The sequence below is a fragment of the Botryllus schlosseri genome, chromosome 6, assembly GCF_051294905.1.
Source record: "Botryllus schlosseri isolate E-star chromosome 6, Bs_hap1, whole genome shotgun sequence".
NCBI lineage: Eukaryota > Metazoa > Chordata > Ascidiacea > Stolidobranchia > Styelidae > Botryllus > Botryllus schlosseri.
In genome coordinates, this window is record NC_137241.1 from 14,058,488 (window position 1) to 14,081,350 (window position 22,863).

Sequence of the window (22,863 nt, forward strand, 5' to 3'; positions counted from 1 at the left end):
ACATGACGTACTATGGAGAAAATAATTACAATTTGTTGTAGTACAACGAAAGATACTTTCCTAGATTCCTACATTCTCGGCAGGGATATCTACAACTACGTATCTAGTTCTAGATCCCTGATTCCCGGGTAAAAAGTGTCTGTCTTTACTAAGTAGCGTGCCAAAAATGGAGATGTGGCAAGATAGCGTTGTGGTATAATCCACAGCTACAACACCTATGGGTTGTGGGTTCTAGTCCGACCGAGTTCGACTCCAGAATTCCTACCCAAGTGTTGAAGGTTTATCTAGGCTCCTCCTCATCGTCATCTCATCCGCGGAAGCGGTGTCTTACAATTAAAAACCATATAGAAGTGGGCCGTGCTACAAGTTGGTAGATAGGCTACTTGGTGGATATGGAATCGAAAATAAAGAATATCAGCCTGGTGTAAATGACCATTGTAGGCTAGTCGACAAACATCATGAATATACAAACAACAACAAGAAGAATGGAGAAAGAACGTTCAACTGTAGCAGCTGTTGGCTGACAACAATAAAGTTGTGCGAGCGTACACTGCTGGTGACAGACCGTGTTGCTTCATTCTGACAATGGTGTACATCTCAATTTTTCATAAAGATGTAAGAACCATGCAATGCCCACGCAGTCTTGCTTCACTTAATATATTGCGGTACGTTGAGCATAATATCGTGTCAACCTATTTATTTCATTTGACTTTTTATGATTCACGATGAGCAGACAATGCGCCGTCTGCAACGGTAGGACTAGGCTACAAGCTATAAATGTCAAACGATAAGTTCAGCGATTGTGCAAAGTCTACGATACAAATAAAAAGCAGGTTGCAAAAAATCTTGTCTTTGTAAACAATTTTGACATTTTTTGACCTAACGCTAGAATTTTGACCGTATTTCGACATTTTTTGACATGTCAAAAAAATCGCCCTACTGATGATACATATATATTTCGACTTGATTTATATAGTTGGCTTTCTCGACGATTGTCGGATGGATGTCGAAATATTGTTCCACTGTTGAGGTTCGGAACACTTCATAGAGCGATGTGTTTGATATAATGTGTGCTGTACAAACGGCTGGTTGACGACCATTACGCGCGTTTGTTGTAGTACGCTTTTTAGATTTCAAGTCTAAAGGAAGATGCAGACTTTTGGATAGGACGGAAGGAAGGAAGGAAGGAAGGAAGGAAGGAAGGAAGGAAGGAAGGAGGGATGGAAGGACGTAGATTTTCCTGTCCTTGGTGTTTTTGCGGCATATACACCGACTCGTGATATACAGACACACGATCTGTGCATACGCATACCATGAGTGCATGTGCAAGTGCATATATGCCGCTGGACAATGAAGTACAGATATAGCCTTTACGATTTTCTAAGTCATGCACCACCCATCCATGCTATCCTAGTAAAGCATGAGTGCCAAGCAGGGCAGTCATGGATACCAGTGTTACTAATCAGGTCTTTGGTCTGACTCGGCCGAGGATCGAACCCACGACCTATACCGATCAAGAAGTCGGACGCTTCACCATTAGCATTCTTCTTGAAAAAAGATCAATATGCATTAAACATCCAACTCATTGTGTAACTACTACACGAGCAATGGCAACCGGAGAGTTGGTCGCATAATAAGGCCACGTAACCTAAGGCAGCCTTTAGCCATGCATTTTCAGTTCCGCATCTCATTCAGTTTTGTTGTTTTATGACCGTCATGCATGAGTAGCTTTCATGAAAACAATCCTGCCGGTCTACTTTCAAGTTCCAACACATAATGGAGTAGAGGAGTACACGTTTGCTTCTTGAGATCTTCGTGATTTAATACTTGTTACGTGGAACGCGGTAACGTGCACTATTAAGGAATGGTTCCGGTTCTTTTCAACCACATATTGGCATGTATTGTGCTTTGCACCGATACTATATCGGGAATGAGAGCGGAGGCATGCAAGCGCGGTGCAAGTGAGCCGAATGAAGAAAATGGAATGTTATCTCGGGTTTTCATAGGTAACAAATTTCTCCGTAAAATCACTACAATTATAATTGTTTTAACGAACTATGTTTATTATCAAATCTATATCGAAACTGGACAGTACTCTGTGAAGTCACTAAGGTAAATTTTATGTAAAATTCGGCCGAAATTGAGTCAAGGATTAGATTAGCCAAAGCCCAAACGGGTCCGTGGACATATGAGCATGCGACATTACAGCATGCGAGACTTCGGCATGCGACAATTTGGCATGCGACACATGAGCATGTGGGTTAAACTACGGGTTAGGGGTAGGTTAGGGTTGGATTTATGGTTAGTTTAGGGTTAGGTTTTAGGTTAGGTTAGGTTAGGTTAGGCTATGTTTCGGGTTAGGGTAAGTTTTAGGGTTATACAGTCACATGCTGAAGTGATGCATGCTGATGTGTTCCATGCTGAGCTGTCGTTTTCCATTGTGTCGCATGCTCATATGTTGGGCAACCGCCCAAAGGTTCGGTAAATGAACACTTTGCTGATAAGTTCAGTTTACAAACCTCCAATTTGGGATTATGTTATGGGTGTGTAACTGTACAGTACAAGCACATCTTGCATGCTAACTAGATTCTGAACACTTCTTGGATTTTGGAATATGTTGTTTCTAATCCCTAGTAACGAGTAGGGAATCGTTGTTGATGGCACATGCAATCACATGGACTTCGTTTAATATTGCACATATGGTCCCGTAGCGTCAGCCACAAATTGATTTCTGATTATGATAAGTCCACAAATGCTCATATTGTCTCTATACTTCAGTTTATATTGTTTTGTGGCTATGATGTGACAAAGTTGACTTGCATTGGTTAAAAAGCACAACTTCAGCTTTCCAAACGTTGTGCAGTATGTCTTGCAACAGATTTCGTACAGTGAAATAAAAGCTGTAATGCAGTTCTAGCTTCTAGTCTTCACCAAGCCGCAAAATAGTGAACAATTAGTGAGCATAGATAAGATGTCCAATTTGTAAGGGCAATGACACATTTTCAACTCTTCAGCCTAGTCAGTGTAATTTGATGAGGTGCATTTTGTCACTGTCTTTGAAGAGTTCACTCCTACAAATATTTATATTTGAAATCGGCCTATTTGCCGATTGCCATTTCATTTGTTTATGATAAATCCCATTATTGGTGGGTACTGGACGGGAGCAAATGTTAATCCCAATAAGTTTCATGAAAACTACATTAATCCATATGAAAATCACTTATATATATATATAGCAAACAAAGATGTGGAGCATGAATTAGACACAGATTCATGGTTATTTGGTTCAACAATGTCAGGGACATATATCCCTGTACAATACGTACATATACACAATTTCAAGAAAAAATTAGTGCAGAACCAAGCTGTGATCAGTGGAATTTCATCCTGTCACCCATGCAGCATGCAGGTTACACCAATTCCATACCACCAGCGAATTAGATAGCATACCGTCATTATAATAATACACATGTTTGCATCTAAATCTGCTAATATTTCGTATACTGATACTTTCTTGTTTTACAGGTTATGGAAAGATGGCAGATCATGTTATATATCTTCCCAACAGTTGCCTTATTCCACGTTCAGCACCCTCTCGGGAAGAATGGTCAATGGGAGGTGATGGTCCCTCTATATTGGGTCCTACTGTTTATTTTTCTGCTTCGTACCAAGACATTCGATGCCCTCCGGAGAAATTGAATATTGCGATTATTCAGGTTGTGTTTCTGAACGCTATAATAGTACTAAAGTTGACTATTTTGCTGACGGAAGATCAATTTTTATCAGAGGTTTGCTGACGACCTTGTCAAAAACAACCTACTGCCAGTGAGCTGTGGCAATACTTCTCGGAACTTGGAAATAGGTGAGAATAAACAAATGTAAGCCACGTGCTATATTTTACAGTCTATATATGAATTACCTTAGTCGCATGCCCATCAGACATGGGGTAATCGCGATTAGTAATCGTAATCGATTACGACGATTACAGCATTTTCAAGTAATCGTAATCGCAATCGATTACATTCGAAAAAAATCCAAAGTAATCGTAATCGTAATCGACTACTTCGCATATCTAATCGATTTTTTTGTTAAAGAACGATTACTTTTTATTTTTACAATGAATATGACATAACCGAACATTCGAGAACAAGGAAGAGATATTATACCAGGTTATTGATAGCGCAAGCGGTTGATTTTCGAATGCCACTGCTCATTATTACGTCAGAAATATTAGCTTTGCTCGTCCTTGCGTAAGAAGTATCCACAGTCCACACGTAGTAAATATATATTCTATGTACATTGCTGTGTGATTGTTAGAACAGTGTAAGCCAGGGCCGGCCAACCCGTGGCCCGCGGGCCACATCTGGCCCGCGAGAAGGTTTTGAGTGGCCCGCGAGGTAATTTCCGAAATTACTAATATTATCAAAATTGGATGGCAGGGATTGTGAGCATACAAGTCTAACCAAAAAATTGATCAGCTTGGCCGCAACACTTGAGATGTGATGACTAAAATATCTGTTCCAACGCATTGGCAGATCCCTGAGCCAGCCACATTTCAATAGATCTTCGTACACTACAATAAAGCAGAATAATTTGCGATGGATTGATCAAAAGTAAAAATTTGCTACACACGCTTCGCGCAACATGTTGTAGCCTACTCGATTTCTTGCTTTTAATGTTGTTACCCATTTGTGAAGATGAAAGAACGCCTAATGTATCAGATCGAGCCTAACTATATTCGCCATTACGAGACAAAGTGTCGTTCAACATATGCGACCTTGCTTTTGCGATCGCAGAAAGACCGGCGACAATGAAACCTAGGCACAAAATGATTGACGCATGTTGGTCGAAGCTTTCGATATCGATATGTCCATTGTCCAGGTGCCGAATAGTCCAGTCCTTGCAAACGGAGCCCAGCGATATACAGCAGGCCCGCAATATAGTCAAGTGACAATATTATTGACCTATGAACTTCGAAAAATTTTCGCGCTTCGCGCGGCTAGTGGCCCGCGCAATAGTTCGTCAATCAAATGTGGCCCTTAGGCTGAAAAGGTTAGCCACCCCTGGTGTAAGCCATGCTGTATATCATGTTATCAATACACTCCAGACGCCACTACCTGGCAGCAAGATAATAATCACCACTCTCCCTAGTTTCAAATCGTAACTTATGTATTGATGTTTGGTTATGCTTATAGTTAAACGCAGTTTGACCGTTGCTGCTTGGCGAGCAGTAGGCCTATCGATGTAGTATACGTATGTATTGTACGTACACCGGACAAAGATTTGAAGTTTTGTACTCGTCAAATAAAACATTACGCTGCGTTTATTTATCATAACCGAGCCGTTCATTGCCGTTTCTCGTAACGGCATAACCGGCAGCTTGCAGTATCTGTATTAAGTGGAAGGTAGAATTTTAAGTTCACTTTATCTTATCCTCATATGACTACTTCAAACGGGCGCCAATAGTTATTTCACAATTCTTCACTCGACATTTATACCTGCCGCCATAGCCCTCCGCTTATGCACCATGTAAGCGTGGGTTGTAGGTACAATCAGAACCAAAACAGCAATTCGTCCCCCACTCCAAACGTTGGTATTGGTAAGGTTGTAACCAAGTTACAATGTTCAGAGTCGCAAGTCAATCTCAGTTTTATAGTTATGACTCGAGTCAATGTCTATTCATTTTCAATCCCCCCCCCCGAGTCAAGTGCGAGTCCAAGTCAGCTAGCATAGGGTCATAGGTTCAAACCAATTTTTTCAACGCTGCTCGAGGGATATAGAATGGCTCGTGTTCATAATATCGTATTTTTCGTCAGGTTTCACAGTTTACGGCCCCATTTCCAAGTATCAGGACTGAAAGACGAAATACAAATAATGTGGTAACATTACTATTCTTCGAAGTTACATGGAATGTCTGTATTGGCCGTTCTAGTCTCGAGTCATATGACTTGGTTCGAGTCATGCAAAATGACTCGAGTACAAGTCGAGGTAATACAAAAAATAACTCGAGTCAAGTGTATAGTCACCATAAAATCGTGACTCGAGTCGAGTCATGACTCGAGTCATTACAACCCTGGGTATTGGGGCCCCATAGGGTGGTCAGTTTTCAAGTTGATGAGTGAATTTCGTCAATAATATTGGTAATGGCATTATCTTGCTTTTATTCAGATTTACCGATAGAGCTGGGGGCAAGTAATTCATAATTATAGCATCTGGTATGTTGTTTTAATTTCATTATTGTATGTTGTTAATTCGTGACCTCCCGTCTTTTATATAATCAAAAGTTACTGTAGTCGCCCAAACGTAGCAGACTAAAATAAAAACTTTCGTGAGACGCACACACAAATTGCCATATCTTCATTCCTCTGTGAGTGCCCCGGGTGGCATTTGCATTGTTCGGGCTCAGATTGGAAGGACCGGACTATTCGTCACGCCCACAGAGCGCTGCTACTGACAATGGACACATACCGGCCAAGGTCATTCTTTTGTAGCACACTTTGTGGAGTTGCATGTTGGCCGAAATTGCTTACGTCGTTTGGTGTGTCGTGGCGGGGTCATGACCGCCACCGAAATGCCTATTCCTATAAATTATGCATGCTTTTTTCTTGAGGGGGAGAGGTATGCATTTCAAAATCAAACTATTTAAAGACATTAAATCCCGTCGCTCGAAGAAAATTTTCATGTTATTTAACTCTCTTGAAAATATGTTGATTTACAAAATACTTTTAAGTCCCCTTAGAGCTCGCTCCCGGTCCTATTGGGGAGTTTGGGGTGTGGCAGTTACGGACCTGGCAAAAATGCAAATCGTTGGGTGCGACGAATAGTCCTGCATAGAGGTGGGCAATGGGTGCATTATGACGTAACAAGAAAATGACGTATGATTTATAAAGAAAGTTGTTATCTCATTAAACCTTTTCATCGCAAGCCTTATTTATATTGTTTTCCAATATCTCTTCTGAAATTAGTTCTAAGAAGTAAAACAAATGTAATCGGGAGTAATCGTGATTACTTTTGAAAAGTAATCGTAATCGTAATCGACTACTTCCTTATTTGGCTGTAATCGTAATCGTAATCGTGGGATTCACAAGTAATCGTAATCGCAATCGATTACATTCGTGAAGTAATCACCCCATGTCTGATGCCCATACTCCAATATATAATCAACCAACTTGATGTTTGTTCTGTAGTAATGGGTTAATACAAGTTCAAACCAAAGATGTTGTTACTGCAGTAATCTGCATTGGTAATTTTTAATCGATTAGGCGCAATGCCATTGTTCCTTTATCGAAGATGATTAATCCTGTCTTCTTCTGTTAGTCGCTTGCTCTCTGTATACTATTATCTGCGGTTGCTAGTAGCTGAGTTGTGTGTCTTCTTTGTATAGGTTTGTTCTCCTCAATTGCAGGTGACCATTATTTGATAACCTAGTTTCTCAACCTACTTTGTTTTGCAGTAGTCTGGACAGTCCATTGTTTGCGCAATATGATCCTTCATCAACAGAGATTTGTTCCTCAATTTGATCAAAATTTCTATTATTTGGGCCAGGTCATCTGCGAATTGATTTTCCCATCCCTCTTTCCCAACCCCTTTGTGGACCGCCATCAGCAAATATAATACAGAGCTTCCTTTTCAAGGTGTTAGCTTGGTTTCAACAGTAAGATGCCTAGTAATGTAGATATTATGACAAATGTTGGACTCATAATCACAGTTGATGTCTGCTCATCACAGCACTAATGTCAAGAAAGTACGCGACTTCCGATCATAACTGATTTGATACCGATATTAATTCTGGAGTGCTTAATCGAGGACTTTTCATAATATAATTTATCTTCGTGTAATAGATAAGCATACCGCACCTGAAAAACATACGGCACACAAATTAGACTTGGTGGAACAAATCTAGCATCTGATATTTTTCGATTGTCTTTTGTGTTGGAAACGAAACAAGATTTTTAACGCTATAAAGAGTTCATGTGCGAATTTGTTACTGTTCCTCTAAAATCCCTAAATCAACTGCAATCATTCGGATTTTTCGAGGCAAATGTCATCGAAATCGTCACATTTTTTGTGCCACTTGTTGTTTATTCACCATCACGGTTCTCAAACAGTGCTTTACTCTTCAGCTTTCGGGATTATCCTGGTCGCGACAGGCTACCCGACGGAAGCTTACAACCATTTCAACAAAATTGCAATAGTATGTGTTCGATGGCAATAGTTTGCTGGGCAGATCGCATAATTTTACTTTCGATCGTGTACAGGCAGATCCTTCATGCCCAGCTGTGTATTACGGACGGGCTCTAGCTTATGCAAAAAGCGGATTGTCTCAGCATGAAAATGCCGTGAACGCCCTGGGTGATTACAATACTGCGCTGAAATACACTAAATCCCAAGACGAGGTTCTTTCAATATTGGAAAGGAGAGCCGAGGTAATATTGAATCTTTCGAATGCAAAATCTTTCTTGCACAGGCTTCTCCTAGTGTGGTTCTAGTCACTGATTCCTTGTCCGTCATTAGTTTTACCAGTCACATCACGTTTTGAAGCCATGAAAAATTTAATATTTCAGCAAAAACTCCATAATCACAGTATTTGTATCAAATAATGAATCGTTTTGTAAGCTATTTTCTTATCAAATATATTATGACATAAAGTGAAGGTAAGTCCAAAATCTTTTTAAGTTGTGAACCCTCGACTGTCTCATTAACACCCATCAGAAATAGGTAATCCGCTATTGTATTACAGTTACATCTTCCATTGTACGGCACGGGATGTGTTTGCGATTCGTTCACTTTCGCTAGTGAAACACGAAGCCTGGATTTGTCTTATTCAGAAGTGTTCCTAAACTCATTTGATATCTCTAGTCTTTTTACAAATGTCATGCTGCAAGAGACTATTGATATTTGTGCCAAAGCGCGTTACGACATAAGGTACCACCACCACCATCGTTGCCGCATAACGTTTACGTTGAGCTTGTACAGACCGCAAACTGTTCTGTTTAATTTAGCTTTATCGCTTTCATGCATTGACAAATTGTGACTTCGGTGCGATGGGCTTGCTCCAAGGACCTATTTCGGCTTGTTCATTGAGTCGCAGTGGAATCAAAGTGACTTATGTCCATTTTACACATTTTGAGAAAATTGACTTGACCAAAAATTGAAATTTTTTCAAAAACCTTATTTCTTTCAAGTTTTAAAAATAGACCTTCAAAATTTGAAAACTGGACATAAGTCGCTTTGATTCCACTGCGACGATAGAGCGTTGCTGGTATGCTCGGGTAACAAAGTTCGGAACTCGACAACATCCGCAAAATCTTACTTGATAGCGGTTGCCGTGAATACGTCAGCAAGCGCTGCATCAAGAGGAAATTAAAGCAATTCAACGCATCTACCATGGATTGGTCCTATTTCCACCCGCTTTGACAAACAATTGATTTCTGTGTCAGTAAATGTTACAACACAGTGAAGACCGACGTGATTTTTATGACAACCCAACTGCTCCCTGGAACATGTAAAGACGTTATTCCTGCACTCCTACAAAGTAATGTAGCATATGAATATAAGTGCCTCCGCGATTGTGGCTACGTGGGAAGAACGTCATGTTTGCAGGATCACATAAGACAGCATCTCCCTAGATTTATTAAAACACATGCATCACGCTTTGAGAGAAGATCGCCCTTGACTCGTCCCCTGAAGCTTGATTCAGAACAGGCAAAGGCTGTGAATTCTGCTTTTAACAAACATTTGTTTGATAATTCTGTTGGTGCGAAAAATTATCGAGAGACAGATTCCGCATCGGCGGGAGAGGCCTTTCACACTTTCATTTGTGTGCCTTGGAGTCGACTTTCATCATAACACATATATACACCAACCTAGTTTGTGCCAACTGAAGGAGTCAGTGTACCAGTACCATCTAAATATAGTACTTTGAGCTTGAGCGATCTTTTAGCCCCGATAATTCGAAATTTCATTCTGGTGACAGCATATGTCATATTTGGTGATACGTTTGTTGATATACAATGTTCTTTCCAATTCTCTACTAGTTGCTGACAATTAGGCCTACGCTTGTTAATTGTCAGTCGGAAATATTTGTGTTCATTTCAATATGAAATATACTTTCCTATCTTTCATTCCATTACCCGGATACCCTCATGGAATCGTTCACCCTGCTGCGCTGCCCAGATTACCAAGATATACTTGAAGTATGCTTTTGATGTGATAGAGAAAATCTGAAAACAGATTTGGAATCGGCTCCCAAGGCTAACCTAAAACAGTTCTTGAAGTATATGCTGAAAAAAAATATCATTTTTCGTTTACCAGTGCTTGACCAAGCGGTGACTTGAATATTACAGGTTTATCACGCAATGGGTAAACTGCATGAAGCGAACGACGACTACAGTCAAATTCTTGAAGACAACGATTCCGATCCTAGCATATACATGCACAGAGGAAGTGTCCTTTTTCTACTTGAGGTTTGTTGTGACCGATTGCTTCATTGAAAATCTTGGATATGGTACAGCGTGTATACTCGTTATACTGTATCAGAGGTGGAAAATGTAGGAAGCAGGTATTTGTTACATTCTATGATAAGACCCGTGGAGCTTTAGAGAAAAATTCACTGAACATTTACTGTGTTTGTGTAGTTAATAGATAATTGACTATTGTGGGTGTGATGTGTAATGGTGAAGCGCCCAGCTTCTTGATCGGTAGGTCGTGGGGTCGATCCCCGGCTGGGTCAGGCCAAGGATCTGATTAGTAACATCGGTATCCATGACTTCCTCTCTTGCCATGCATTACCGGGATAGCATGGAGCGTTGGTGCAATACTTGGAAAGCCTTACAAGGCTATTTCCGCACCTTCCTTGTCCAGCGGCATATGCACTTATGGTATGCATAGGCACAGATCGTGTGTATGTCTATCATGACTCGGTGTATATGCCGCAAAAAAATCAAGGACAAAAATAAACTATGTCTTTTCCTTGATGTACTTTCTCTTTCATTTCTCTCTGACAGCATTTGATCTTCTACATATATCAGTGGTTCTCAACCTTTTTTTCGACTAGCCCCCCTTTATAAAAGTGAAAAATTTCGCGCCCCCCTTATCGTCATATCACAAAATCCCACCGGGATGCTAGCAACCCAAACAGATTGTTTGATGGCATGGAAGGTTGTGACTGTTGATGAGAGAATTCAAAAATATGAAATTCGGTCTATATATATAGAAACACGCGTGAATTGGCCGCGCGAAAACAAAATTCATTTGATCGCTTCTTCGCTCCCCCTTCAGATGCTCTCACGCCCCCCAAGGGGGGCGCGCCCCCAGGTTGAGAACCACTGACATATATGACTCTAATACCTCATCCAGATATTCTAGTCCTGATTTCACATCCACTAATAATCATCCTTTTAAACTATTGGCTGGCACCGGCAGAAAAATTACTAAACTTTCCAAATCTCCGATTTACACATGGAATATTGAAATTGATATCACACCGTATAATATGATCATGACTGGGCATGAATCGTATCTGTGCTTGGATTGAATATTGTATTGCCATGAGATAATTGCATCAAATGTATTATGCTCAACAAAGATTCTCACATTCTATTGTCTGCAGTCGTTGCGCGAGATGTGAACATGCGACATGCTGAAAAACGATATTTGAGTGTGGGACACTTTAGCATGTGATTTTATAACCTTAAACTAACCCCAACAAATTAATCCTTTTATCCTTATATATATCCTACCCCAACCATAACCCCCCCTAACCTCACCGTGTGTTGCATGCTGAAGTGTCGCATGCTCATATGCCCACGAACCATCTGCAGTATGTATAATTACTGAGGCTATAAATAATTTTATGAATAGGAAACAGTGCTGATTACCATAACGATTGTGTTTCAGGAATATGCAAAAGCCAATAACGATTTCGAACGATCATTGCAAGCCTCGCCAGATCAGCCTGTTGCAATGCACTATCAAGCGCTCTGCTTGTACAACATGGGAAGATTGAGAGAAGCCGTTAAGCTGTTCCAGGTCAGAACTTGCTACTGCATCCCATTTTTCAATAGACACAAGTTGGATTTGCGAAACGCCCCTCCTTAATTATGATGTAACTGCCCAGCATCAGCACTCATTATGGTATGTCTATTACTGGAAAAAGGCATATTTATGAATTTGAGAAATGAAGCAGAATATCACTTCACAATTCATGCCAGTGATTGCAGATCTGCTGATAATTCATACGTACACAATTCTTGGACCCTCTCCTTAGAAATATCGGGCTGTTATGTAGCTTATTTAGATATGATATCTAAGCAGGTCGGTATGACAACCATTGGCTTATGTTGCCCTCTTGGTGCATAGTTAGTTACATCCTGTGTCATTTTGGGTATCTTTATCCTTGTTATTATCGCCAATTAAATGTGGCGAGTATAAAGTACTAGTAGCCCACGCTTCACAGCTGTAACACAAATAGATTCGTCGGCGATTGGGCATTTCTATTGCTATGGCACAGTAATCATTTCTTCAAGTTGTGATAGATCTGTTCCAATAGTCGAAGGTCAATCTAACGCTGGATTAAATTGACTTTGGTAATGACATGATCAATAGCCTAGTTATCAAGAGTATGCCCGAACCCCGGATTAGACTGTACTGCTATGATGTTCTCATATCAGATCAATCTTTGTAAAATTCTAATATAGTCTATGTATAATTGTGACACGTCAAATGTCCGCTAGCTGCAAAATTACAACGTGACAGCTTTTATGATGTCCTGATGCATTTGTACTCTCGCATGGTTTCTACAACTAAATATGCAGGAACTATGCCAAGTGGGCCTACAGCAACAATTTTATTCAAATATTTTAAAATGTGATTTTTTGCGTGCCGAGCGTGAATTCACAATAGTAAAACGCATTTTCACGATGCGTGTGAATGTGAGTCGGCAAGGTCCCGTCAAATAAGGCCTACTTGGAAATACATTGAATTCCCCTATTATTGGTGCTGCGGCCCACGGCGCCATCAAAAGGTAGGAATTGGCCTGTGTTGTGAGCACATTTGAGTTTGAGACCTCCAGTCCAACTGTAAAATGACTCATAACAAGACTCAAGCAAGACGCTGTGACTCGGTCTTCCACACCTTGACATTAACTGTGATTTGTCTTGCCACGAGTCAAGTCAAAGATGTCGATTCTAGATTGCATTGACTGTCTGGACTTCAGGAATGTGGTCTTTTTATGGACTTATCATGATATTTTATTGTCGGTGTATTCTATTGTCACTTATCATGATGTAATCATTCCACATTTTATTTTGCAATACGCGACTGCCCAGATATTTTGAGTCAGACACCATCTACATCGTAACATAACTTGTTGAGCTGCATCTCTGCTACCCAGTGGTTGCATCATCGTATAACTATGTATAAAATGCAAAAATATTTACTTCCTTGTTCCCGTTTATGTTCCGTGCATTTTTCATAGTAGCCATTTCATTTAGTCTGTTGCAGTTTTCATGTTGTTAAAATTACGAATCTCTTCTTTTTAACGTTGAATTGAATCAGACTTTTGAGATAAAGCATACTGCTAGATACCGCCCTTATTTACCAGTCTTTCAAACTGCCGCAATTCATTTTACCAAATGGTATTTCAGGACATCCTACGTCTCAAACCAGACTACACAGAGATTATTCAGAGTCTTGGCCAAGCTTATCAGTAAGTTTCATTGAATGTGTTTCGACTAAATCAGCTAGCTTCGTTGTATGTGTGCAATGTGCAACCTTATCTCAAATTTTCAAGTATCCGGTATCCAAAATTATGTTAACTTGTATCTGCTCTATAAATATACAATATCGGGCAGATGAATAGTCGGGCATAATTGAATTGCCAATTTACTTACAGATACACTGTTAATAATGTGATGAAAAATATATAACGCCCTGTTCCTTTGTATGGACAGCATTCCACGACTTTCCACGTGTCAGAATTGAGACTAGTGAATTTTCTGTGTTTAGAGAACTCGGCGAATTCGATCTTGCAATCGAAAATTTCAACAAGGCGCTGTCTGTGAATCCGACCGATGCCAGATCCTATCATTACAAAGGGATTCTGCAGTATCAACACGGAGATCCTAGAGACGCTCTGACATCATTCAAGGTCTTTAGTTGCTAATTCCTTGTTCATAACATTTAGAACGGTGGTTCTCAACTTTTTTGTGTTTGCAGACTACTTTATTATCTTCTTTACTTTCATTCAGTGTGCAGTGCATGCCTCCTCTTTACATCGCCTAGGCCAAGGTGGGTGTCCGATTCCATAGACAACTCCTAGTCGCTTTGTCATCTTCCTTTCTTTTCATTGTATCGCATTTTTTGTGGTGTATTGAACTGATAAAATTGCTAATAAACCAATGATGATGATGTCTTGAAAATCGATTTGATATGAACGAGTACCTAAAAGCCATTTTCACAGGTGGTGGCGAATGTAATAATGATGCGTAACGCTCCCGGTGACACATTTGGGTATGATCGCAACAAAATTGAGAAACACATTTATTACTGAACATATCACGTCCAGCTTAGTCATTTCTATCTACCAGCTCCTCTTAAGTTCACAGGATAAAATGAATTCCACATCGAGGTTTCGATCGCTTAATTTGGACAGATTAGGAAATAACGTACATGAATTTCTATTTCAAACGGTTGTTTCATTAGTTGAGCTTGAGTCTGAAACCTTCAAATCCAAAATGTTTTGCAAACATTTCCAAGTCATAGCCTGATTGACCTTACTACTCCTACATGTAATTTTTTCGCAAACCCCCGTAAAACAACGACTCTAAAACAGCAATATGTTTGTATTGAACTGAATTTGCACACTAGGATATTTCATCTCAGACGCCCATACTGTCAATGGGAGTCCTGAAATTTGAGCAGTTATGAGGAAAACTGCCTCGTGATTTTCCTAATTTAAAAATTACAAATTACGTTTAAATCATCTTGCAAATTTAGAGGTTACGCGGACACTCTGAAAATGCTTCGCGGATCCCCGGTTGAGAACCACAGATATAGAAGCATTAAACTTTCTTCGTCACAGACTTGCATCGCTCTGGAGCCGTTCAATGAGCAGTGTCGTTTTATGAAAGGGGCCTCTCTTGCGTCAGTCGGGCAATACTATCCTGCCGTGAAAGAATTCACTAAGGTTTGGCGTGGCTGAGATTTTGCTGTTGCATTTGTCTTAATTGATGGAAATCTAGGTCATGTTGAGCTATCCGAGCAATCCCAATAAGCCATCGGCCGAGCGCACGAAGGTGATGTATTTGAGAGGTATGTCAATTTCGTTGCTGATATTTTTCGTTTTTGGCTTCATTATAGCTTGGTATATGGTGTTGTGAGGTATCCGTCACGACCGCTACCACAGGGCAAAACTTTCATCCATTTCATCATGCAGGAATAACAATGCAACGTTAATGTAAAAATTCTCATCTAACCACTGTGCCTGAATATGCATCAAAAATTGTTACTTCCAGAGATGGTGAAAGTAGTCAGCGTTGCTACTCAAGTGGATTAGAAGTAATGGCATAAATTTCTACTAAATTACAAGTAGAAGTATCGATTTCCAAGACTCCAAGATTACTACAAGTGGAGGTGAAAAAATGATAGGTTTGAAAAAAATTCAAGGTAGTGGAGTAGAGAAGTAGTTTGCTCAAGGGTTCGCGTACTAAATGAATGATTTGGCAACTAACACAAACGAACTAAGGAAGCTGCGAACAGGTGCATGCAAATATGTGGCAGCACACGAGCCGATAAGTTTGCCCAACAATGACCTAGCCATTCATAGTAAGTTAGAAGTAGTTGGAGAGAACCATTTTTTAATCTTGCTCGATATCGTCATCAACTGGCTCTATTCTATTCTCAGAGTGGTGCAGATACATGCACTGCCATCTGGAATCGAGTTTGTACGATGTAACGGCGGAAGTCGACTTACCGGCAAGTTTTCGAGAATACTGGGTGAATTCGCGGCCGTTTGATTTCACGGTGGGTTCCCTGCGTAGCGTGATGCAGCTGTTTAGTTTCAATTTGCATTCTCTGTTTTAGTTTAAAAACTACACCGAACAGCCTGGAATCCAACCTCATATAAAGTAAGACTTTTGCTTGCAACTGAGGATAACGACATAGCGGTGTTGCAGTTGTCTGAGAATGTGTTACGACAGTTGTGTTGTGACAAATCTCAGTGTATGTCTCGTCAGAATGGATTTCTGACGTCATTCAATGTAATCTTCATCCACGCTACGACCAATCGCCCATGGTTCGCATGCCCCCATCCACAAACAATTAGGCGGGCGTAGAAAAATCCTTTCGGCAATGAAATCACGTTGTGATAGCGATGTATCGTCGCAATGCTTGAATTTAAGTACCAGTAGGCCAGTGATTTACATCTTTTGGCGCTCTGTGGGCCATTCCAAACTTTCCTATGAGATACTACTTGCTTGAATATTTTGATGGCTTTTTGAGCAATGTTAATCATGTAATGCCCGAATGATTTCAGACCATTGATGAAATTTTGCCCCAATTTCACGTTTAACCCTACACTGCTGATTAAAAGATCACTCAGAAATATACACCATAAGACAAGCTACTCAAAAATCCAACTGCGAAATCTCAACTGTAATCCAATATCCAATTGCACTTTCATTTGTAATAACTAGGGCGGTTTTTTTTTACCTATTAAAAAGGAAATTTTGACCAAATTTTGACCTAACGTATGCAAATTAGGTGTTTTCCCACATAATGTTAAAATTGTACCACTTATCTTTATTTCTGGTTGGATCTGACTGTCCTAACGAAGTAGTTTGGCCTGAAAAAGCGTTTTTGGCTTAGAAACAGGCAACTTTTTACATGAAAAAACAATGATTAAACGAAATCTGGCCCTATGAAGAATTCCAGTGGTTACAATATGTATTATGGTAGAAATAATTAAAATATTTTGTAGTACAACAAGAGATACTTTCCTACATTCTTGGGTAGAAAGTGCACGTCCTTACTAAGAAGCTTGCCTAGGACGTTCAACAGTAGCAGTTGTTGGCTGACAACACTCAAGTTGTGCGTACACTGCTGGTGCTGGTGACACACCGTGTTGCTTCACTCTGACAATGTTGTCTACATCACAAATTTTCATCATGCGCTTCTTAATATAAGAATGATGCAATGCACAAGAAGTCTTTCTTCAGTTAGGATATTGCGGTACGTTGACCATAACACCATGTCTACCTATTATTTGTTTTATTTGACCGTTTATGATTCACAGTGAGCAGACGATTAGCCGTTTACAACGGTAGGCCTATAAAATAGGCTAACAGCTTTAAAATATCAAATTATGAGTTCACCGACAGTGCAAAATCTACGATACAAACAAAATGCGGACGTCAAAAATTTTTTGACTTGATGAAAAATTTTGACAAATTTTGACCTAACGCTACAATTTTGACAAATTTTGACATGTCAAAAAAAAACCGCCCTAGTAATAACATTGATAAAATATGAACTTCGCAGACCACAAAATGAACAGAAACTCATCAATTTTCAATATGATGTAATCTTTGACCCACAAATTCAATTTTCGTAAATGTTCGGAATTGTCTCGTATCTGCATGTAAACAATTTCACGAGATTTCAAGCTGTGCTGTTGATAAAATAGGAAGTCCAAGGTTTAAATGACCGCCGTGCAAGCCTGCAGTCCTTCCCATTATCGCCTACCATATTGCCGCTTGTTATGTTTTTTCGACCCAAATCCCCCTTTTTGACATTTTTCACCCCCTTATCTTCTCAAGTCGCATCCCAAGGGGTGAAATCGGCCGTCTTGTTAACCACTGATGCAAACCGTTCCGCAGGGACATCGAAGTAAAGTCTTGGGAAGACCTGCCGAATGAAACGCGGAGTTTGATGTGCAAAGCCCACCATATCGGTTCTTGGGTGCGTGGCGTGCACGGCATGGAAGCTTACAAGGGTAACAAACGTTTGCGTATCGCTATGGGAATGGCGTCGTTGCAAATTGCCGAAGTGGTTTCTGGTCACTTCAAGTCAAGTAACACTCAGAAAAGTAAGTAGCCCTGGATTAAATTAACAGTACTATTACCAGGTTCCACAGTATGTACCCGAATTTTGTGAATGCTGTGTCGTTAATTGAGTGCCGATATAATTGGTGGGCGAAGTATAATTGGCGAGCCTTGTCTCAATAACCGCAGCAAATATGTTGACTTAACTTGATATCATTTGCGAAGTGAATCGCGTCGATAGTTCCAAGCATTCTTGGCTTTATTTCTTAACTTTCAACTTCACCCAACTCCACAAAGTAATGGTAGACATGTTGCCGTTCTGTCGCCTACGAGTCTTCTCAAATCTTTTTATTGTTTTAGCGAAGCAAATCGCTTGGAGGGTGCCGTTTGATATCGCTGTCAAGTGGAGACGGTATGTATTTCTGTTTGGGGTACCGGTACGTAGAATTTCTTCAAATATTATATTGCCCTTTAGGCTTGTTGACGTTAATCATCCGGTTATGTGGCTGGATAAGCTACCCAACTCGAAAACGGATCCCTACACCTTCATTCATCATATCAACCTGATGAAGTAAGCCAGGCGACTGATCACTCTATGTTGTGTTCGTTACTTTTCGTTGCTTTATCACAGAGGGGATAAACATAACATGATTTACAGCGAGTACATCGATCGGGTGATATCTCTCATGAAAAATCTGGTTTTAGACCACACCAGCGCGACGTAAGTTTTGTTATCGCTGCTTGGAATGGTGTATTTTCTAAGTAATTCTTATCGCTTGGTTTCTAACGTAATCAAATTCTGTCAAATCACTGTGACTATGGTTGCACTTGAAAACAAAAATCAATTTACAAGAAACTTGTTTAAAACGAGACCCTTGTTTAAAACATGTTTTTTATTGCTTTTTTAAGTCATAACGTCACAAATATTCAAGTGTGACGTCACAATCGATTGATAATGAAATATAGGGTAAAAATAGCTCATTTGACAAGATATCTGCGTACTATAGCTGTTGAACCGACTAGTCTGAGGGTTCCAACCATCCCATATCGTATACGTCGTCTATATCGGGTGGTAATCATCTGTAGGCTCCTACATGTTTTTTTGAAAGTATTGACACAATTATGGCATAATTATACAACTTGAAAAACACATTTTTTCAAAAGGCCTTTGTTCAAAACACTATTTAAAACATGTTATAAGCAAAGTGTTTTAAACAACCATTTGTTTTAAATGCAACATAGCTGTGACCGTACGCCTCAAGTCAAGGCAAGTCTAATTACAAGCTTCTGTGGCGCCATTTCTCAACGTCTGCGGTATATTTCCAAAGTTACAAGGCTTTTATTTTACATCAGGGACTCTTGAATTGGGGTCCACGGACTAGTTTCACACGGTCCGTGAAAGTCCAGTGTTGAAGCTACAACTGTAAACTACATTGTCGTTTATTTATAGGATATGTCCAAATTTTTTAAACACCACACCATGGCGCTGGCTAAGTGGAACCTTCCACCTTTTTTTATGTCATCAGATAGCTCTTTAACTGATCCAAATATTTTATAACCACTGCAATCGGAGAATAGAAAGCACATCGACTTCACAGGTCTTCAAATGAATACAAAGGCGATTTGGAACGAGCCGACGACTACGGGTCCATCGTGAAGGCTGTCATGGTATGATGTTTACTACCGTTAGGTGGCGCCGTGCTACAATAAAATCGCGCCGGCTGCGGAATTCATTTTGTCGTGTTATGACGTCGGGTCACACGTTATTGTCTTCAATGATAGTCTGATCAAGTGATCAAAGCCAACAAAAATTGTGTTAGCCAGTGTTATTACTGCCGCTATCTTGACAGATGACACCACAAATAGATGCAAATTTCGAAAATATGTTTTGTTGTTGTGATACAGTCGTAAAGGCATTTACTAATTAAAGTGACGATTGCATTCGTAACTGCTTTCTACTTGACAAAATTCAAACATAAGAGTAAGGTCTAGAAAAAGCAGGAGCACTTCTTTTCTGACCACTGACCAGCATCTTTGCTTGCTTTTTGAGTTTGAGTCATGTGTCCTCTTCAGTTATCCGAATTTTTGTGCCGGTGACGTCGTATTTGGTGATGGGACTGTTGGTAAGTTCTTCTGAATCTTCCACTATACAGTTGCTGACGATCACCCATAACGATGATCAGCCGGAAATGCTCATGTTTATTTCAATGCAAATTTATTGTTCAAATGTATGTTGAAGTTCTGTACCTCCAAGAATCTCTTCAAACTGTCAGGTCTTTCTATGTCGCCAGCGCGGCAGTCGCTGGCATTTTGACCCCGCCCGACAATCATCGCATTTCTGCGAATATCAAATTGAAACCCGCACAAAGCAGCTTCCTCGCATTGTGCGCCGCGCCGGAAACGTTTTGTCACCGTCCCCGCGCCTGTCGTTCCCCCGTTTCGTTCTGCGCGAACGCAACGCGGTCGTATTACGCGCCACGCGATCACGTCACGAGCCGAGGTCGTGATCCGTGATCGCGCGCCTCGTGATTGCTGTCATGCGGCGATTGTTGCGTGATGAGGCCCTTTCTAAATTGCGTTGGAGGAAGGCCTCGGAATCGGTTCTTGATCCTGATTGCGTACTGTTATCCAAGGCGATATCGATAAGGTATTGTGATGCGGCGATCTGGGATTGACAAGGCTGTCATGGGTGGCACTTGTAATTAACTGATTATAAAAGTTATTTCACAGGCAGATACTGAACGTGTATTGCAACAAGTGACGGAAATCCATTACTATTAGTGCACGCGGTTGACACGCTTTAGAGATGCACATTCAACATACAACATGCCACACAAGTCTTTACGATTTTAAGTAAATGTGTTCAAAGTAATCGCGCTTGTACTCAAGTAGAAGTAGCAATTTCAGGGACACTTCAACTGGAAATCGATACACAATAGTAAACAATAGTTTCAAAAGTAGATTCGGCCGAAGGGTCGCGTGTTTCTCGTAGTTAACATCGGAGTGGCAAACGCAAAATGACCAACACATTACAAATAGGTGCAGTTTTTGAAATTATAATCGGTTTCCGAGACGGAGATGCGGGGCCTATTTCGCCCTGATAGTTATGACAATTTCAAACAAATGTGATTCAAACATATTCCGACACTATTTTCGACTAAATCCGCAGCGGTGAAGTCAGGATTCTGTTTTTGTGTCTTAGCCAGCACCGTAACTGCCGCACCCCAAACCCCCCAATTGGGGGGGGGGCCCGAGCTCGAAGGGGGCACAAAATTATTTCGTGAATTAGCATAAATCATAGCGTATTTTTTGAAATTTATGCAAATTTTTCAAAAAATTTTCGCGCTGCGTGCGAATTCAAGCAGCCATTTTTCTATATTATTGGATATTGGGCCATTACCGCGCCACGGCCCACCAAGACATACATTCATACAATCAAGTTTTAGGCCATATAACATGCGACTCCAAGAAGTGTGCCAGAACGATCGGTAGCGAGAAAAGCTTGGCCGAAAAGGTCTATGCTCTTATGCAGACCGAAAACTTCGTTATATAGGCTATACAAAATACATATATAGGTTTAATTGTCCATAGGCTCCTGAATGACTGGCGCCGAATGTTTCTGTCTTTGCAATCTGAACCTCACGAGACAATTACCATCCCGCTGGGTAAAATTTTATGCCAGTGAAGAAATACCAATTTGAAATCGTGTGCGTCTCTTAGTTTAGAAGCCTACGTTTGGGCGATTCTATATTTTTTGATATAGCAGACTGGAAGTCACGAAATAACACCGTAACGAAGTCATATCAACGGGTCCGCCCGCCCGAAGATGTTTAATCAATATTTACGGGCCCTCCCGTTTTCAAGACACTTCACTCAGCTCAACCGGTAAATCTAATTAAGTGAGTAGAGAGGACAATAAATTGATAGCATAATATATATGCAATCACCGATCTGATTGAGCGATTTTATCATAAATTATCGAAAATTTTCGCGCCTCGCTTTCGCTCGGCTCACAATACAGTACAGATAATTTCGTGACAAACGCGAACAACGTGATGGGTGCCTGACGAGGTGCTGTTTAATTATTATTGAGTGGTCCTACCTTTTCAAACACTCCTCACTCAGCTCTACCGGCAAATCTGATTACGTCAGCAGAGAGAAGATAAAAATAGATAACAAATACGCAATTCCCGATCATACTGACTGATGAAATCATAAATTTTCCGCGCTTCGCGCGCTTAGGCGACAAAAACTGATTCACTAAACAAAGTCCCCAAGTTTAAGATGAATAGTGGTAAACAGTGTATCGCTGGAGGGGGGGTCTGGGGGGCGAAGCCCCCCTGAAGTTCGGTCTATAACCCTATGGGGGGCCCAAGATCAAAGTTTTGGGGGGGGGCTGACGAAGTGCTGTTACGGCCCTGGTCTTAGCCCATGTAGGAGTTTCTGCATTACTCCTGCGACGCTGCTGGAGCAGTCTTGCTGTGCTTTGCAGTACGGATTTTATGCATGCATCAGACGCTGATGTGTAGTGGTAATACGTTCCACAGTTGCAAAACCAACGGGTTGCGAGTTTGAGTCCTCTAGTCTCACGTCAGCGGTGTCTTACGAAAGCCTGACACGAAAGTGGGCCGTCTTGAAGTCATAGACACCGTGAACACTGAAAAACGACGACTTATGACTCCTTTGACGATGAGTGTATCTTGAAATCACCCGTGTGGGGCATGAATCTGCATCGATCACTTCCGCGGTTATATCATACATGGTATCGCGAAACCTCGTGGACTGAAGGCAAATGACTGCAATCATAAAGACGAACATCGCG

The 22,863-nt window shown here is 40.6% G+C and overlaps 1 protein-coding gene and 1 long non-coding RNA gene across 2 annotated transcripts in view; one reads left to right on the forward strand and one right to left on the reverse strand.

Annotated features, from left to right (window-relative positions):
• The first annotated feature begins 1,715 nt into the window (after positions 1–1,715).
• The window catches only part of LOC145440288 (tetratricopeptide repeat protein 13-like), a 42,105-nt gene continuing 20,957 nt past the window's right edge, over positions 1,716–22,863 (forward strand). Inside the window, exons 1-18 of the mRNA XM_080317855.1 lie at positions 1,716–2,006; positions 3,526–3,716; positions 3,787–3,862; positions 8,124–8,194; positions 8,259–8,426; positions 10,347–10,466; positions 11,899–12,030; positions 13,647–13,708; positions 14,008–14,149; positions 15,083–15,187; positions 15,243–15,312; positions 15,905–16,023; positions 16,084–16,127; positions 17,877–18,085; positions 18,402–18,453; positions 18,517–18,612; positions 18,673–18,762; positions 19,640–19,709. Of these exons, the coding sequence (XP_080173981.1) occupies positions 1,865–2,006; positions 3,526–3,716; positions 3,787–3,862; positions 8,124–8,194; positions 8,259–8,426; positions 10,347–10,466; positions 11,899–12,030; positions 13,647–13,708; positions 14,008–14,149; positions 15,083–15,187; positions 15,243–15,312; positions 15,905–16,023; positions 16,084–16,127; positions 17,877–18,085; positions 18,402–18,453; positions 18,517–18,612; positions 18,673–18,762; positions 19,640–19,709 (1,959 nt within the window). The 5' untranslated portion in view covers positions 1,716–1,864. The remainder of the gene's footprint in view (positions 2,007–3,525; positions 3,717–3,786; positions 3,863–8,123; positions 8,195–8,258; positions 8,427–10,346; positions 10,467–11,898; positions 12,031–13,646; positions 13,709–14,007; positions 14,150–15,082; positions 15,188–15,242; positions 15,313–15,904; positions 16,024–16,083; positions 16,128–17,876; positions 18,086–18,401; positions 18,454–18,516; positions 18,613–18,672; positions 18,763–19,639; positions 19,710–22,863) is intronic.
• LOC145440327 (uncharacterized) lies at positions 10,967–11,494 on the reverse strand. Its single transcript, XR_013915522.1, has 2 exons — positions 11,329–11,494; positions 10,967–11,017 (listed from the first exon to the last, which is right to left on the reverse strand). It is a non-coding gene; the product is annotated as an uncharacterized LOC145440327 (long non-coding RNA).